The 20,401-nt window shown below is 38.7% G+C and overlaps 1 protein-coding gene across 4 annotated transcripts in view; it reads right to left on the bottom strand.

Moving 5' to 3' along the window:
* CLCN5 (chloride voltage-gated channel 5) overlaps positions 1–20,401 on the bottom strand; it is a 153,463-nt gene that overhangs the window by 36,069 nt on the left and 96,993 nt on the right. For all 4 annotated transcript variants that reach the window (XR_009698966.1, XM_061179228.1, XM_061179227.1 and 1 more), the window contains one exon: positions 10,228–10,374. Coding sequence is in view for 3 of the 4 variants with exons in the window: in XM_061179228.1 (XP_061035211.1) it covers positions 10,228–10,374 (147 nt within the window). In the remaining variant the exon portion in view is untranslated. The remainder of the gene's footprint in view (positions 1–10,227; positions 10,375–20,401) is intronic.

The following is a 20,401-nucleotide window of genomic DNA, read 5'->3' as shown; positions in this document are numbered from 1 at the left end:
CAAAAAAAACAACAGTTAAACACACACACACACACACACACACACATATATAATCTAGGAATTGCTCTTAAGGAAACACTTGTACCTGTGCACACCAATGTATGTATGCTATTCACTGCAGCACTGGAAACAATGAAAGAGTCCAGTAATGGGGGAATAGCATAAGGAAAGAAGTAGACTGATGTGTACTAAAACAGAAAAATCTCCCAAACTTACTATGTGATAAAAGCAAGTTACAAAATAATAAGTAGATTTTTTTAAAAAATTAAAGTGTGTGTCTCTGTGTTAACTGGATAGAAAAAGAATTGAAAGGGTCATAACTGAGTCATTTTGAAGGGTTATCTCTGGAGTGGGAAGTAGTGAGGGGACTTTCACATTTTATATAAATGTGTATTGTTTGAATCTTTAACAGTGAGGTGTATTTATGTGTTATATAAGTGTTTCTAAAAAGAAAAATAATGATAATGCAGCTAGAAGAGTAGAGACAAGACACTGCAAAGGGAAGACTTCCATTCTGAGAGGCAGACCACTGGGGTATTTAGAAACAAAGCAGGTGACAGTTTCTGTAGAACACTAGGAGGAAAGCACCAAGAGGAAGATGACTTACTAAATTTTTACATGAAAGTCAATGGGAGGACTTACCTGGTGGCTCAGTGGTTAAGAATCCTCCTGCCAATGCAGGGGACACAGGTTCCATCCCTGGTCTGGGAAGATCCCACATGCCGTGAAGCAACTAAGCCCGTGCGCCACAACTACTGAGCCTGTGCTCTAGAGCCCACATGCCACAACTACTGAGCCCACGTGCCGCAACTGCTGAAGCCCACGTGCCTAGAGCCCGTGCTCCGCAACAAGAGAAGCCACCACAATGAGAAGCCCGCGCACCGCAACGAAGACCCAACGCAGCCATAAATAAATAAATAAGTAAATAAGTAAATAAATAAATAAATAAATAAATAAATAATAAAGTCTTTGTGATCAGACCCATTGTCCAGCAGTGAGAAGATACAGATGCCAACCCTAGCTCCATAACTCACTAATTGTGTCACCCTGGGCAACTGCCTTAATCTCTGTAGGTTTCAGGTTCCCCATCTGTAAAAATGAGGGCATATCAGCATGTATGATTTTTACGGTCCTTTCCAGCTCTCATACTCTATAATTTTAGCAATGATTATTTGTGGGTCATTCGTACATTGTGTTGAATGACTTCTGAGAAGACATTAGCTTTGAGGAATTCCAAATGGTATTTTGATTGCACAGTTATCACAGAATACCCTTCTGGCAAGATCAATAAATGGTACTACCAATCCTTAGAAAAGTTAAGATTCAGCTGAGCAGTGAAGTAGAGCACAAGCTGGGACCCAACACTTCCGGTCTGTGCCTAACTAGAGCTATACCAACATGGCCACGGTACCTCTGGAGTACCTGCTAGCCACAGACCCCGGAAACACCCAGCACACACTCCTGAAACATCACAGCAACCCTCTCCTCTACCACATCATGCCTTAAATTGGAACAAGGTGAGGTTCATAATAATCCACTCAGGATTTATTAGAGGCCAAACGCCCTCTAATTTTTTTCTCCCTTTGAGAGGGGACCAAAGTGGTCTCACTAATTAGAAAATAAATGGGGTGCTTCCAGATTCAGCTCTGGCAAGTAAAAAGCTCAGAAGTTGTCTTGCTGTACACTTGAAACTAATACAACATTATAAATTAACTATACTTAAATTAAAAAAACAAATAAAAAAGTTGTTGCTCCCATTCGTACAGCAAGAAAAAGCTAGACAAACTGAAAAATCAATAACTTTTCTTGGACCCACCGGAGAATTGCTGCAAGGGAAACTCTGACCCCCAAATCTGAAAAGACAGGCTTATCCAAAAAGACACAGAGAGATCTGCTTACCTGGAGTAGAAACCGCTAGAACCATAACTGGTAGGGCTACTTAAATGGCAACTTTGACGAATTGCTGAAGGCTGTGTGTGGACTTGTGTGAGAGTAAGGAACTCCTGAGCCTGTACTTCGGTGGGTTTTATCTCCAGGAACCCTACCAGGTTCTCAAAGTGAAGAGCTAAGAAACATGTCCTCCTAGCTCTGAGGAGGAGAAGTGAAGAGGTATCACTGTGAAATAGGCCAGACCTGTCTCTGTAACAAAGGCCTATGCTCCAGGGGAAAATACTTTGTCTGAGCCTTATCCCAGTTGGGGGAAGGGCATTCTTCCCTCTCCAGCCCCAACCCGACCCTTTTAGTCTCACCTAAGGGAAAAAAGCAAAGTCAGTAGGGGTCTGGGCTTCCTGGAAATGGGCTGGGAATGCTGAGGTCAGAGACAGGAGTAGGGGGCAGGGAGAACAAAAAGCTATACCACCGGATTACACTTTGTGAAGGTCAAAGACACAAGACACAGGTCCAACAGACACTGCAATTTAATCAGAAGATTATAAAATAACCTGCTCCCCCATACCATACAACCATACCAATGGGGCTCCCATATCTTAATAACAGTGGATTACAGCTGCAAGACACAGAATCTCTTTCAAGGAATTGCACTTAAGGAAACTCAAAATCAAGAGGGGAGACAAAAACAAGGACACTACAGGAATTTAACCCCTGGCACCAATAATTACACCAAACATTAAACAAAGCCCAACTCCTAGCCAGTTTAACATAAATCCTAACACAAGGGAATTAAACTAGAAACCAGTAACAGAAAAATAGCTGGAAAATGACCAAATACCTGGAAATTAAGCAACATACTTCCAAATAACCCACGGGTCAAAGAAGTCTGAAGACAAATTTTAAAACATTTTGAAGTAAATGAAAATGAAAATACAACATAACAAAATTTGTGGGATACAGCAAAAAGCAGTACTTAGAAATTTATAATATTAAATGTATATATTAGAAAAGAAGAAAGAGCTAAAATCAAAAGATCTGAACATCACCAAAGAAGACATACAGATGGCAAATAGCAAATGAAAAGATGCTCAACATCATTTGTCATTAGGGTAATGCAAATTAACAACAAGATCCCACTACACACCTATTAGAATGGCTAAAACCTAAAACACTGACAATACCAATTGCTCACAAGGATGTGGAATTACAGGAACTCTCATTCATTGCTGGTGGGAATACAAAATGGTACAGCCACTTTAGAAGACAGTTGGGCAATTTCTTATAAAACCAAACATAGTCTTACCATATAATCCAGAAATTGCATCTATATATTTACCCAACTGACTTGAAAACTTACGCCCACAGGAAAACCTACACACAGATGTTTACAGCAGCTTTAGTCGTAATTGCCAAAAGTTGGAAGAAACCAAGATGTCCTATAGTAGGTAGGTGAATGAATAGACAAACTGTGGTATATCCGGACAATGGAATATTATTTAGGGATGAAAAGGAACGAGCTATCAATCCACACAAAGACATGGAAGAACCTTAAATGCATACTGCTAAGTGAAGGAAGCCAATTTGAAAAGTCTATGTACTGTATGATTCCATTTATAAAGACATTCTGGAAAAGACAAATTTATAAAGATGAAAACAGATCAATGGTTGCCAGGGGCTCAGAAGAAAGGACGCTGAATAGGTAAGACACAGGGGATTTCTTAGGGCAGTGAAACTATTCTGCATGATACTGTAATAGTGGACACAGGTCACTATGCATTGGCCAAAATCTATAGAGCTTTACAGCACAAAGAGTGAACCTTGGGCTTCCCTGGTGGCACAGTGGTTGAGAATCTGCCTGCTAATGCAGGGGACACGGGTTCGAGCCCTGGTCTGGGAAGATCCCACGTGCCGCGGAGCAACTAGGCCCGTGAGCCACAACTACTGAGCCTGCGCGTCTGGAGCCTGTGCTCCACAACAAGAGAGGCCACGATAGAGAGAGGCCCGCGCACCGCGATGAAGAGTAGCCCCCGCTTGCCGCAACTAGAGAAAGCCCTCGCACAGAAACGAAGACCCAACACAGCCAAAAATAAATAAATAAATAAATAAATAAATAAATAAATCTATTTAAAAAAAAAAGAGTGAACCTTAATGTATGCAATTAAAAAAAAAATCCCAGGATGGAATGCAGAATGTGGCAAAAGAATCCAATTATATTACAAATTTGTGAAACAGCCTCACTAAAGGGGTAAAGGAAAAAGATGCTGACCCAAGTAACTGGAAATGAGTGGAGTTTGTAAGACTAAAGGCAAAAGAATTTTGTATAAGCACTTTACTGGAGTTGATAAAGTAGTTTCCCACGGAGGGTATGGGTTAACAATTTGAAACCATGCACGTACACTGGAAATGAACAGTTAAATATTGGATGGTGAATGGTGGGAGCCACATTTCTCACTACCTGGAGGGGAAGGTTACAGACAAGCAAGGGGAGGAGGCAAGAATGATCCATGTGGTAACGGATTACAATTAGAGACACCAGTATGATCTCATGTTTAGCTTAATATAGAGGCAGATAGTTACATACAGATAATCTATCTATTTACAGATATGTGTAAATACGTGGGTCAGTATACACATATATTTATATTTCCTTACTGAGAGGGCCTAGAAGCAACAACGCCCCAATAGAAAAAAGCACACCTCGTGCCCAGATCTTGGTTTCTAATACCAATCTCCGCTGAAAGGAACTAGGGCTCCTTGGAGAAATGGCTGATTCTAGGACTGAGGCAGGAAATATATAACATGGGCCTGGAGCATATTGTAGTACCAGAAAGTAAATAAGTGCTCAAGAAACCTGCACAGTGACAGGGGTATGTCAAAGGGAGACAGAGCCAATTGAAAGAGCTCCAAATGCAAAGTTAGAAAAATTTGAATAAAATAAAGTAATAATGGATTATAGCCCAAAGTATTAAACAGATGAGTCCCTACTGATATAAATAAGTGATTGAATAAATAACTGAGAGAGAATAGAGAAATCTCCGATGAAGAACAATTCCAAATAGTGTCTGTAGATACTTCACCCTCAAGGAGGTAGAGAATAACTTCCTTAATCTTAAGTGTCAGCTACGCAGTGACTTCCTTCCAAAGAACACATTATGGAAAGGATGAAAAAAGAGTAACTTCACAGTGGAGAAAACTGACAAACACTACCTCAGCCAGGTGATCAAGGTGAACATCAGCAGTGATAAGTCATATTGATGGTATATACCTTTGATATGATGTGGTAAGAATGACACTTTAGTCTTCTTACCCCAAGCCCCAGTCCAATTATGAGAAAAACATCAAACAAATCCCAACTTAGCAACATTCTACAAATACCTGGCCAGTAATCCTCAAAACTGTCAAGGTCACCAAATACAAAGAAAGTCTAAGAAACCATCACAGCCAAGAGGAGCCTGAGGAGACATGACGACTAAATGTAATGCGGTGTCCTGGATGGGACATTAGGTAAAAACTCAGTAGACCTGAATAAAACATATACTTAAGACAAAAATATAAATATATAAATGGGGGAGAGATTAGAGGGCATACATTCTGAAATCTGACCAGGTATTTTCCCATTAAGGAACCTAAAGGAAGCCTTTAAAGCCTGTGGACCATCATCATAGGCCTCATTTTATGGGGTCAGCATATTAAAACAGGTGAGGTTTATGGCCCCACAGAGCTTTTGATAAGGGCTACTTTTTCTTTTTTTCAAGCTCAAAAAGCAGCGATAACAATTGCCATTCTCCTAGGCTAAGCGTTATAGGGAAGTTTGAATATTATGAGGGTGACGGTTCCCAAATTCCCTTTCCTTCTCCTCCTGGCACCATCCACACAAATGAGTCAGTTTGGGAGAGCCTAACTGAGATGATGAAGGGAGGATTCTCCATGAGCTGAAGCCCAAGGTGTTTTCTGTTTCTCTCTGAAGGAATACTATGATCTTTTTTTACAGCAGGGCAGAACAAACAGAACTGTTTCACAGCTTCCATGGTGGATTTCATGTACCGTCATGTTTTTCATTTTAAAAGTTTTTTCCCTTCCCTGGGACATCGGGAGGTTATGCTGAGGTTTATTCTCCATGTCTAATTGGTCCTATTGATCCCCACTCTGAAATTTCTCCAGAACTTATTCTTTCCCCCTCTCCATTTCCTGCTGCCTTAATTCAGGCCTTTGCTCTTTTGCCTAGATTGTTCAAAAATAACAGTTTAACTGGTCTTCCAGTCTCCAGCATACTCTTCCCCTGAATCCATCTTCCAGACTGCCATAAATTCTCTAAAACACCAGTCTGATCACATCATTCCTCTGCTTTTCAATCATTTGGTGACTCCTTGGTTACAAGATAAGGTCCAAAAGCGCAGACAATCTGGACCCCACCTAAATTTCTAACTAGATCTCCCAACCTATATCCTGCTCCAACTGTCACCATCCCCACCCTTGGAGTCTCAGGCCTCAGACACACAGACTCTGTTTCTTGAGCAGAAGACGCTCTCTCATGCTGCTGTGTGCCTTTACCTGTGCTGCTCTCTCTGCCAGGAATGTCTCCTCATTCTACAGTCAGGGAGTAGCAGCAAGCCATGCTAGGCAGAAAGACAAGCAAGCGAGGGGGAAAAGAGAATCAAAGAACATCACCAAAACAACACAGTTCGTATCTGGGTGTCCAGAAATGAATGAATTGCTGAATTGCTGACCAGGAGTTCCAGGCTGCGGAGGCAGGCAAGTGAGAACAGATGGACTATGAGAATATCTCTGAATTTTTTCCTGTTACTCAAACCCTTTTTCTATTTGCCTCCTCCTCCCCTTCTTTCAGATCTCTGTGTTTATGTTTCTTCTAATTTACAGACTACTATAACACTACCTCAGATGCATTTAACCATGCCATGCATAATTTATTTATTCATTACTCATAAATCAATCCCTCCAGCCATGTGGAAAACAAGGACCACTTCTACTGCCTTTCAAGCTCCTTTTAACTAATCTTTTTAGTACGTGCCATTGTGCCTGGTACAAAATGTAATAGTTTATGCACAGTTTCACCACCAAATATCAAGGACTTTATGACCTTTTTTTTCTGTTGTTGTTGTTGTGTTCACTAGGAAATCCCATGTGAAAACATTAAATAAAATAAGAAAATTAAAAAGCAAAGCAAGAAAATTCTATCACTACAGAGCATTGTAAGTGGACTGATTTTTGTATGTGGCTCATGGAAAACAGCCTCACTATTATATGGACAGACCTTGGAAACCACAAGTAGTAATTCTCCTGTAAAGGCTAGTGAAAAGTGGTGAAGGACTACTCACGTAAAACTATATTCCACAGTCATAAGCAATGTCAAAGTCTTGTCTGCCTCAGTTTTCTAGTTTATTAAATAGGAATAATGGATACTTGCCCCAATCACCTACCGAGAGCAACGTGAACACAGAAAAACTACTTTGGTCATACAGATGCCATATGAAATCATTTTTCATTAGAAGCAATGATGATAACTAAGCTAAACCACTCTGGTTTAGCCAGAAGGCTTAAGTAGAGGTAGCCAGTTTAAGCTAATGGATACCCTAACTGACCACTTCACTAGAGCCAGTAATTGGTATGACTGACTCACTATGGTTGTAAGTACTCATAAATGGACATGATACACACATGTCCCTTTTATATTAGTAGGCAAATAGGAAGACCCACTAAATACCAAACCATGAATACCTTTCTTTTATGAACTTTTAATTCAGGGGTTCTCTTCTACTGTCACTGCCCTGAGGTACCTTTACCAGGCAAATTTCTTGTTATCCTTTTGAACCTGTGGTTTTCTTACCTGTATATTCATCCCAAGTTGGGCACCTCCCCTCAGAGGAGCCTTCCCTGACCTTTCCAACTATTGTGGTATTCCCCAGTTATCATCTATTGTCATTCAGTTTATTTCCATCCTCGTACTTATCACAATGTGTAATTAACTAGGGAATCTGTTTATTTACCCAACTAGATCTAAATTCCAGATCAGCTTGGATCTTATCTATGTTAATCCTGCCACTGTATTCCCAGTGCCTATAGCAGTACCTGGTTTATACCAGGTGCTTGAAAAGTATTTGTTGAATGAGTATGTGAAGGAGTTTTGTCCTCACAGTGACAATAAGGTTAATTCAAACTTCTTAGCATGACATTCAGGCCCCAATTTACTTATTTGGGCTTATATTCTGCCTTTTTATACCTCTGTATATTATGCCTGTTGCTATCTCTGTAAAAGCTTGCTTTCTGCCTCAAATGCTCTTCCTCCTACCAAATAACTTACCTTTCAAGGCCCTTCTCAAACACACCTTTTCTGTGAAATTTTTTCCAATCCTACACACACACACACACACACACACACAGAATGCGTCCTCTGCTAAGTCCTTATAATATAGGGTTATAATAGACACAATGATGATGATTATGATAGCTAACATTTTATTGAGCATTAACTCTATGCCGGGTACATAAGCACTTTATATGTTATTATCTCATTTAATCCTGAAAACAACTCTTAAGAGGTAGGTACTATCATAAGTACTTATGTGTCTGTTAGGCTAGCTAGAATCAACTTCATGAAGGCAGGGATGGTGCCTTAAAGCCTTGCTAATTCCCAGAACCTAGCAAAGTATCTGTAATGTCATAGGCCCTTAATACAAATTTGCTAAATAATGAATTCTGATAGTAGTTTCTTGTCCCCTGATTTCACTTTGAGAATGGCAATCCCAATCACTTAAAGAACCAGACAATAAAGTATATAAATTTAATCTTAAAGTGATACAGTCCTTTCTAATTACAACAAGAAACTCAGAAGTCATAAAAGAAAAGGGTTATATACCTAGCTATACAAAAATTTTAAAATATTTGTAGATTAAAAAAACAAAGTTAACAAAGGCAAACCAGAAATAGAAAATATACATATTCAACCTACATTAGACAAAAGATTAATAATAATAATATAAAGCGCTCTTATAAAAAAATAAGAAAAGATAATCAGCCCATTAGAAAAACAGGAACATCATATGAACAGGAAACTTCCAGAAAAAGAAATTTTTTTTGGCCACACCGTGCAGCTTGTGGGATTTTAGTTCCCTGACCAGGGATTGAACTCGAGCCCTCCGCAGTGACAGTGCAAAGTCTAACCACTGGACCACCAGGGAATTCCCCAGAAAAAGAAATTTAAATGGTTAATAAACATGAAAATATGCTCAAGCTCATTAATTTTAAAAAGTGAAAATTAAAACAATAATAGGGATGCATTTATTTATTTATCATATTGCAAAGATGAAAAAAGAATTATAATATTTAGCACCAGCAAGGCTGGTTAAAGGGGAAATAAGCACTCTTACACACTCATGCTACAGAAATGCTCTCATACACTTAAAAGATACACACACACACACACACACACACGCACATGGTTGTCCATTGTGGCATTGTTTGTAATAGCAAGAGACTGGAAGCAACTGAAATGTGCATCAATAGAAGCTTGGTTAAGTAAACTATGGTACAGCTATACCATGAAATTGTATGCAGCCAATGAAGAGAATGATGTTACTGCATAACCAAATAATAGATAAGGGGAATTCTCATTTTATAAATATATTCCAGATAATAAGAAAACAATTATAAAAAGGGGAAAGGATTTGAACAGACACTTCATCGAAGAGGATATAAGGTTGGCAAATAAGCACATGAAATGATGTTCAACATCATAAACCATTAGGGAAATGAAATTAAAACCATGATGAGATAACACTACATAGCTGTTAGAATGGTTAAAATTAAAATTACTGAAAATACTAAGAGCAGAACAAGTGGAAGATGCAAAATGGTACAGCCACTCTGGAAGATGGTTTGGCAGTTACTTACAAAGTTCAGCATACATTTATCACACAATCCAGTGACCCCACTCCAGGGTATACTACTCAGCAAGAGAAAGGAATGAACAACTTAAATGAATCTCCAAGGCATTAAGCTGAGTGAATGAAGTCAGTCTCAGAAGTTGAAACTATGTGACTCCATGTATATGACATTCTCAAAAAGGAAAAACTATGGGACAGAGAACAAATCAGTGGTTACCAGGGCTTGCGGGTGGGGGAGGTCTGACTGCAAAGGGTAATAAGAAGGAATTCTTTGGGGGTGTTGAACTGTTCTGTATCCTGTCGGTGGTGGTTATTACAAGTATCTATGCATGTGTTAAAATTCACAGGACTGTGTGCCAGGAGATAAATAAATGTTATTGTATGTACATTGGAAATAATTTTTAAAAAGATAAATTGTCATCAGCAGTAATGATACCTTCTATTTCTCCATCTAAGGGAGGAACATCATCTCTCATGGAGAAATCCATAGCTGTCCCTGGTATGTCCATCAAGTCCTCATCACTGGAGCTGCTCTGGAAGCTATTGAAACTCCCCTGCTGAAAGCCTCTGTTATCCATGGCTCCTGTACAGAAAAAAAAACAGGAGGCTTATTACAATGACTTCCAAGCCCCTTACCACTTATTCTTTTTTTATTGTGGTAAATACACATAACATAAAATTTACCATTTAAACCGTTTTAAACTGGCAATTCAGTAGCATTTAGCACATTTACAATGATGTGCAATCATCACTATCGATTTCCAGAAATTTTTCATCATCTCAAACAGAAACTCGCTACCCAGTAAACATAACTTCCCATCTCCCTCCCACCCCAGCCCCTTATAACCTCTATTCTCTTTCTGTGTCTGTGATTTGATGATTCTGGATATTTCATATAAATGTAATCATATAAGATGTGGGCTTTGTGTCTGGCTTCTTCCACTTCTCATCATTTCTTCAAGGCTCATCCATGCTGTAGCATGTATCAGTACTACATTCCTTTTTAGAACTGAATAATACCCATTGTATGGATATACCACATTTTATTTATCCATTTATCAGTTGATGGACATTTGGGTAGTTTCCACCTTTTGGGTTACCACTTATTTGTATGTCCTCTTTCGTGCTCTTATTTTGACAGTATAGACATACAAACTACTTAGCACAGTCAGTTACCCTCCAGATATAATATACCGCTACCCTTACCATGTAGTTGATATTGGTTTTTTGAGAACCATTGCAAATAAGCAAATCAAATGAGGACATGCATACAAAACTCATGGGAGTTCACAAGTAAATAAAAACTAGACAGCAGTATTGAGAAATGTGCTAGCCATCTGGGAGTGGAAAAATATTATTTTATGCCTCTGGCTCTCCCAGAGTTCTTAACGCAATATAGATGCACAGAAATACTGGGAAAAAGAGGCATACTGTGCTGGTCAGTGTTGTTCTCTGCTCAAGAATTTAATATTAAAGATGAAACACTTTCCACATCCCAAGTGGGAATCTTCAGATCATAAAATTTTATTCAAAAAAATCTTAGTATATTGATCTTTTTTAAAAAAAAAACAAACAGCATTACAGCCAACTTTATCTAGCCCTGCAGCTCCCCACCCCAGTTTTTGATGAAATCTTGATCAAGTTTCATAGTCAACAAAGTTCTATTCGATTAGGCAAATAATACTCTTTTTTAAAAATTTCATTCATTCATTCATTCATTTTATTTTTGGCTGCGTTGGGTCTTTGTTGCTGTGTGCAGGCTTTCTCTAGTTGCGGCGAGTGGGGGCGCCTCTTTGTTGTGGTGCGCGGGCTTCTCATTGAGGTGGCTTCTCTTGTTGTGGAGCATGGGCTTCAGGCGCGCGGGCTTCAGTAGTTGTGGTAAGCAGGCTCGGTAGTTGTGGCTCACGGGCTCTAGAGCACAGGCTCAGTAGTTGTGGCACACAGGCTTAGTTGCTCCACGGCACGTGGGATCTTCCCGGACCAGGGCTCGAACCCGTGTTCCCTGCATTGGCAGGCGGATTCTTAACCACTGCGCCACCAGGGAAGCCCTAAATAATACTCTTTTAAGAAACTTCTTACTCTGGGTTATCAGAATTATGTGTGAGAATGTGGTAAAGACCAAATACGTTAAATTAAACTTTAGGGGGACTTCCCTGGTGGTCCAGTGGTTAAGACTCTGTGCTCCCAATGCAGGGGGCCCGGGTTTGATCCCTGGTCGGGGAACTAAGACCCCACACACTGCAACTGGAGAGCCCGTGCGCCACAACTAGAGAAGCCCGTGCACTGCAACGATGACCCCGCGCAGCCATAGTTAATTAATTAATTAATTTAAAATTAATTAATTAAATGTTAGGCCTAAAAAATTGGAATCACAGCAGTTAAATTAAATATTTTAAACATTGAGCATAAAGGAAAAAGAACCAACATTTACCAGGACTTCAATTAATTTTCAGGCCCTGCGCCATGTGCTTAAAGTGAACTCTTTCACTTAATTTTTCCAGCGTTCCTAAGCTGTGGCATTAGCACTCCTAGTGCAGATGAGGAAACCAAAGCTCAGAGAGACTAAGTAACTTGCCCAGTTAGTGTTTTTAAAAAACGGTAAGCTCCAAATCATGTGTTCAATTTCACAACATCTCACTTATGATAAAGAGGTCAGCCTGATGGAGGAGGTCAGCATGAGTGGCATTTATGAACCACCTATTATGTATGAAGCATTGTGGGATAGGGGGACAGATACAGAAATGATGCTGGGTAGGCCAGATGAGATGAAGATTGAGAGGCAAAGACTTGGGAGTTATCAACATCAAGGTGATGACTGAAATCAAGAGAACAGATATTCCAAGGGAAATCTGCCATTCACTTATGGATAAGGATGAATATAAATAAAAGAAACACATTCTCAACAACCTTCTTTAGTATACACCAATAGCTTGAACTCTGTGCAGACATGAATCTAAACAACAGGTTCTCCAGGAACATTACCATGCTTCCATGGTGACATAATGGTCACGTGGAGAAGGTAGGGTCATTTACCCAGAGGTACTAATAATTTAGAAAATTATCTATCATAAAACCATTCCCTCAGCTACAAAATCTCTAACCTTCCTATGTGGATCAAATGTTTCCTAGGATACTAAGAATCCATGCTTTGCATCTTCAGCCCAGCTCCCTCGCTGCCAGCCAATCCTTCATCCTCGCTAGACTCTTCCTCCTGCTCTATCCTGCTTCCTTCACGCCCCTTCTCTGAGCACACCTGCAAAAATGCACTTACACGAATTCCTCTGAATTATGATTCTAAGCAAGAAGGTGACAAAAGCGGCCTCTGCCGCCACTTCCAAGTCTAACCTGACTACCACAGGATCCTTAGCAGGTTTTTCCTATTACCAACGACACATAGGAAATTCTGAATCTCTCAGTCTTCCCTCCTGTCATCCAGGAAGAAGTGTCTTTAATCTTTATTTAAGAAAAAAATTAGTCTCTCTACTTTGCTCTCCATCTGACTGAGATAACAGATCCTTACCTGCCTTACTCTGAGTTACTTTATCTTATCCTTTAAGGAAATCTACTATCTCTAGCCCTCATCTCTATCTCAAGCTCCAGTCCTTAATTTCCAAGAATTCCATTTGACACTTCTGTTGCTTCTTCAAACTCAACAGGATGAAAATGAAAAACAAGCAGAAATAACATTAGCCTAAACACAAATAACAAAATCCAAACAAGGCATGTCTCCTGCCCTCACCGCTCACATCAACTTTCCCTTTTAAATATAGGTGGCATCAGAGTCAATAGTTGCACTTAATATTTGTCTAACTCTGGGATTTACTACGTTCAACGAACCTATAAAAGCAATCTCAAAAGTAGGTATCCCAGGTTTCTAGAAATCTTAACGGAAAACGAGCACCATTTTAGCTGATGAGAAGAACTTGAGAGATTTTCTTTCTGTTTAAATTCATCCAACGCCCGTGAATTCCAGTGACTGGCACTGAAAGTAGGCAAGAAAATTTGCAAAACGATGCAGAATCCTTTCCCTCTCTCTTCACTGGTTATGTGCTTCATTCAGGAAATGATTTAAAATACACAGTTCCAGCAACTCTACATTAGCCACACAAATCATAGGAAGAAAAAGTATGGGGAGTCCAAAAATAATTTATATTTGGCTTTGGAATATGTCCTGTAGTCATATTTTCAGAAGGTGTACCTATTGTTCTGGGAATTCATTAAAACAAAATAATGACGCTACAAGATGAAGACTCAACAAAGGAGAAGCTGGAAAACTCTTCCGTTTCCCCAATAGGACCTTACAAACTCCTTCCTGCAACCCACTGACACAGAACAATCCAGCTAAATTGAGCTGCCTCATTTCAAACATTTCATGGAACAGCTATCTGGTTCAGTGTTTGGGTTATAAAGTGCTTCTTTAATAAGTACATAGAAATAAAGGGTCAACAAAAGAAAATTAGAAGCAGCAAGCAGATCAAGCAAAACATGCAACAAACTGGAGTTCAACAAAGAAAAAAAACATAATCAGTAAAACTCAAAGTGATATTTTGCCCGTGGATAATCCATTCTGGTAGTCTTTGGTTTTATTTTGCAGATATAAAAAAGTTCCAGACAAAAAGTTAAAGCAGCAGAATAATGAGGAAATAATTTAAAGTTCCTCAAAGTTGAGATTTGATCCTGCATTTATAGTTGAACTCCAAGCCTACTGCTCTTTCCAGAACACTCTGGGGCTTCCCTTATGACATGTCAGTCCAGAGAATGGCACATCTGGAATAAATCAAACCTCTAGATGGTCACAAGCCTGAGGTCAGCCAGAATTTAGGGTAGACCAGGAACAAAGTAACAGGATTTGATTTATTATCCCAACTAGTGGATTACTATAGGGCTTGTCATACAGTGAAGGGTTATGGGGGGAGGGCAAACAGGGAAAAATGTTTGGTTGATATCTGCATTACATAGCTGACACTTTCAGTGCCTTTTATCACCTTCTTGCTTAAAATCATAAGCTGGTTCCCCATTGCCTTTTGGGTCAAGTTTACATTTCTTTGTATGGTATTCAGAGCCCTATCAAATCTAGATCCCATCTACCCAGACAGACTTATCTCCTGCCATAGATTTGTTGTACTCCACATAGGCCATGTACTTTTACACCTCCATACCTTTGCTCAGGCCATATATTCTCTCTGAAATCCCATCCAGCCCCCATCCTCTTTTTGGCCTGGTGAAATCCCCTTCAATCCATCTAGGGCCAGCTCAAACAGGCTCTCCCTCAACACCCCCTTTGTTCAGACATCTATGCTGATTGCATAATCTCTTCCACTTGAGTCTTATGACTACACCATATCCTTCTCATTTTTGTGGTCTTAACAACTCCGGTGTTGTTCCAGAGAAGGTATTCAATAAATGCTTATTGAGGAGGATTCTAGTTGGGGAGGAATGGTTAATAGCCAGTCAACATATTTATATAGCCAATACTCAATAAATCTATGCCTTGCACTATGAGGGTAGAGGATTAAGGATACAAAAACCGTTTGTTACCCTGACACTGCTCTCAAGGGATTTATGATCTAGTTGGGGAGGAAACTTCCACATAATGTAATTATACAACAGCTAAGTGTTAAACTGTTAGAATAAAAGTGAAATTGGCATTTAGAAAATGGAAGGGAGATTGTAAGCTAGAGAAGGCTTCATGGAGGAAAGAAGGTATTCGAGGACCAGGAAGCAAAATGGCCAAAGGCTTGAGATGAGAATGAGGCTGGCATTGTGCTTGACTAGAGGACAGGGTAGCTGTATGTGAGCAAATGGTTGGGAAGCCAATGGAGTCACTGCAGTTTTTGAGGAGCAACATGATAAAAACATAGTTTTAGGAGGTAAGTGTGGCCGCAGTGGACTGGAAGAGAGGATGAAAAGGCTAGGAAGGCAGTTCACCACTTCCAGTTTCAATGTAGGTCATTTAGGATGGAGGAAGAAGGGGGAAAAGGGGAGGAGGAGTGCATATTCCCAACAATTGTACTGAAAGAGCCAGGTGGGGATGGGGGGGATGGTGCTAATTTGTGGTATGGCATACTAGCATCTTGTTTAACTAGTGACAGCAACACATGTTGGTACAAACAAATTAATACCTCCATCTCAACTAGCCCATTTGGCAAAAGCAAATGTATAAACCAATGGGCAGGCTGATACACATGACCCTTCAAATAAAAATATAAAGTATATCACATATTCCAATGCTAACAAGCACAAAGAAGCAATAAACTTTTCTATTTCTTATTTTGGTTCAAGAACGATAACTGTTGACCTGCACATGGCATTCCGTGTACGTAACATATGCCAGATACCACAAATGTGGAAAAGGGAGGATGCAAAAGGAAAAAAGGGTAAGAGAGGCATTATACAACCTACCAAGATACGAGTATTGTCTTATCATTTAAAAGAAAGAACATTAAGTCAATCCTAAGTATAACATTGAAGGTGATAAGAACTGGCACATACATAAAATCACCCTTTTTCTACCCACTATACTTTGAGCTACTTGAGGACAGGGTGCCTTAAATCTGTGTTCCTAAGTGCCTGACACAAAGAGAGAGCTCAGTAAATAATCTAGTTTATACTCCAATTCCAGTGTTAGTTACTTTATTTTGAGAGGCAGAAATGAAATGCAAATCTTGGACAGTAGTCTCTGAGGTGTCTTATTTCAGAGGTTTGGGCCCATCCTTAGCCCAAGGCACCTTCTCTACCTGTCAAAATTTCAAGTAAAAAGTCCCAGGAGGAAATAACAGTGCTTCTTCTCACAGTGTGGTCTTCATCTGAGAGTCATCCTCACAGACAAGTAGGGGTTATGAGAAAAAACAGAACTCAGAGCAGGCAGTACGAGAACAGCAGTTCTCAAACTTTTTGGTCTCAGGATCCCTTTAGTCTTCAAAATTATTGAGGGACCTAAAGAGCTTTTATTTATATGGGTTCTATCTATAGATATTTACTGAATTAGAAATCAAAACCCAGAAATATTCAAAATGAATGTTTATTAATGTATTTAAATATAATAATACTCATCCCATTATATGTTAACATTAACTTTTGGGAAAAAAATCTACATTTTCCAAAAAAAATTAGTGAGAGGCATTTTGCAAATCTTTTTTAAAATTTTTTAGATTTTTAAATTTTTTATTCTTACTTTTATTTATTTATTTATTTATTGGCCTCACCATGCTGCTTGCGAGATCTTAGTTACCTGACCAGGGTTCGAACCCAGGCCCCCTGCAGTGGAAGCTCAAGAGTCCTAACCACTGGACACCAGAGAATTCCCACAAATCTTTTCAATGTCTGCCTTAAGAGGACACATATTCCATTAGCCACCAGAGCAATGACATCAGCACCTGTCATACAGCGTCTAGAAAACTCCACTGCATATTCATGAGAAAATGAGAATGAAAAAGGCAAAGAAAGTCTTAATATTAATATGAAAATAGTTTTGACTTTGCAGACCCCGTGAAAGGGTCTCAGGAAGCACAGACCACTCTTAGAGAATGGTTAAAGGAGAGAAAGAACACAGAATGGAGAAACCATACTTGGGCAACACTCATGACTGGTAAGAAGGAGGAAAAGGACAAACCAGTCAGATGAGACCGTGTTGACAGATGAAGGAAGTGGAAGTGAAGCAAACCACAAACTAATATTTCCTATAAATATTTTTCCAAAGGAGAAATAGCCTTGATATACAAAGAGATTGTTCAAATCATTAAAATTGAATCCCAACAGATGAAAGGGCAAAAGATATTGGTAAGTAGATAATTTATTAAAGAAAAGGGGGAAGGGGGTTTTAAAAATTCAGCGAAATTAAAATTGAAACAATAATATGCTATTGTCCCTTAGCATTTCTTCGGTTTTATCTCAGAGATTCTTTCTTTCTTTTTTTTTTTTTTGGCCGTGCCACATAGATCGCGGGATCTTAGTTCCCCGGCCAGGGATCGAACCCAGGCCCCTGCAGTGAAAGTGCCAAGTCCTAACCACTAGACCACCAGGGAATTCCCTCAGAGATTCTTCAAATATGATAACACTCTGATAGAAAGGCTTTCAAGAGTGACAAATAAGATGGCTAGAGAAGCACCCTGAAGTTCAAGGACAAGAGCCTGCCAGGCCTGACAAAGACACCACTCATATTTTATAGATCACTTTCACTTTGGAATATATGAGTAAAACACCAAAATAAACTTTAAGAAACTGAAATATAGCATTACATTGAAAGATTTGCCTACTATAAATAAGGAGAGTTTATTCCAAGAACACAAGACTGATATCACAAGGGAAATTGTCAACATCATTTATCAGACTAACAGATAAAATTTTAAAAGCCATAATTATCTCAACAGATGTCAAGAACAGATTTTTAAAATTTATATTTATTCCAGATTAAAATATTTTAAAAATATTCCAGGTGGAAAATTTGTTTCTTGACATGATACAGAAAATTTAAATTAAAACCAAGAAGCAAAATCTCATTCCCCTCAATACAGGAAGATAATGATGCCTCCTGTTGCCTATTATATTTAACATGGTAAAAGAAAACTTTAAGAGGAAAAAAGTGAAGAATGCATATAGGAAAGGAAGAAATATATTTTGATGTTTGGATTGCATGAATACATATCTATACAACTCTAAGAATATTAACTAAAAATAACTAAAGGTAATAAATGAATTCAGAAATTATAAGGCAAATAGACAAAAAACAACTGCATTCCCATGTACTATCATAGAACTAGAAAATACAATAATTTATTTATGACAGAGACATACACTTGAAACACAATATTACTGTAAAATTTATAAAATCCAAGTAAGAGGAAAAAAAGAATGATATAAATCAACAAAGAAGTATCATGCTCTTGGATAGAAAGTCTAAATATAGTAAGAACAAAACAGATACTAATCTGAATTGTATTACAACTATATATTAATCTAGAGTCCCTATGGCATCCTTTAGATAACTTGAAAGATTGATAGTGAACTTCACCTGGAAGAATAAGTAGGCAAGGATACTAGTGTATATATTTTCTTAAGTAAATATGGCAAACATAACCTGTCAGATTTTAATCTTCTACAAAGAAACAATCATCAAAACCTTATGGCACTGGATTAAGAATAGAGATTCTAGCAGTGGACACACACTATTTTAAGAACTTAATAGCTGATAAACCAGAAGCAACAAAACTATAAGGAAAGAATCAACCACTTTTTAGTAAATAGTTGAGGGACTGCTAGATATCAAAATGGAAAACAATGTACAATTACAACATATACCACATTGTGATAAATTCCAAATGGGTTTTTTTAGGGTTGATTTTAAAAATAACACAGAATAGTATATTCATTCCAGATGTGGTGAACAGGCAAAGTTATTTCTGACCATGGACAGATACAAAATGGATTAATTAATATGTACTAAAATAAATAACTTTTTGCATCAGGGACTGTATGCAATAAAATGAAGTGAAAAGAACAGAGGAACAAATCTGTGTCATCATTGATAAAGGTAATAAAAAAGGTGGATGCACATATTCAAGTAAAGATTAAAGGAGGATTTCTGGTTTCTGGCCAAGCATGTAATAAGGAGCTTGGAAGTTCTCATTCCCATCCTCACAATGAGAAAAAATTGAACAAACTGAAAATCAACAACTCTCCTTAGATCCATCAGAGAACTCAGATTACAGGACAAACTACTGTCCCCAAACTTAGGGAGACAGACAGGCGGATACAGAGAATCATAGCTTACACTGTGGAACCCTCTTTGAGAACCAGTGCCAGGGTAGGAGAACCTAAACTGTAATTGAAGAATAGCTAGAGGCTTAGTGTGGACAAATTTGAGAGTTAAGAACTCGAAAAGGCCCAGTGAAGACCAGAGAAAAATCCCCTCATGCTTCCAGTAGGGGCAGGAAAATGAACAGGGCATTCTCTTCTTTTTAACAAGGCTGGCCCTCAAGAGAAACTATTTTACCAACGCCTAACCAACTTAGCGGAAAGGAAAACAGAAGTCTAGCTCCCTCCAGCCTTCCTGTCTCACGTAAAGGAGAAAAAAGCAAAAGAAAATAAAACTGAGAAGCACTTGTGAAGTTCACAACCAAGGGGGCACAGGCTTAATAAAAGACTGAAACCTAATCATAGGACTATAGAACACATCCCTTCCTCCATGCCTTACTAACACATCAACAGGGCTCATGAATAACAATAGGAGAATACAACTATAAGAACTGCAAAACCCAAATACATATGAGAGACAAAAACAAAGACATTAGAGAAAATTTTAGCCTCTGACACATACAGATACAGCAAACAGTAAACATATCGTAACCCCCATCCAGATAAACGTAAAATCTCACACTAAAGGCCTATTTACTTTAGTTACTTTTACCCAGTATATCATTGTCCAGCTTTCAAAAAAAATTCCAAGGCATGTTAAAAGACCAGGAGAAAAAAAAAAAAAAAACACAGCATGTAGAGACAGAGCAAGCATCAGAACCAGAGTCAGATGTGGAAGGAATGTTGGAATTTTCAAAACAGCAATTTAAAATAACTATGATTAATATGCTAAGGGCCTTGGAAAAGGTGGACAACAT

This window comes from Eubalaena glacialis, chromosome X (genome assembly GCF_028564815.1).
Source record: "Eubalaena glacialis isolate mEubGla1 chromosome X, mEubGla1.1.hap2.+ XY, whole genome shotgun sequence".
Classification (NCBI taxonomy): Eukaryota; Metazoa; Chordata; class Mammalia; order Artiodactyla; family Balaenidae; genus Eubalaena; species Eubalaena glacialis.
This window is presented reverse-complemented; position numbering and strand designations above follow the sequence as displayed.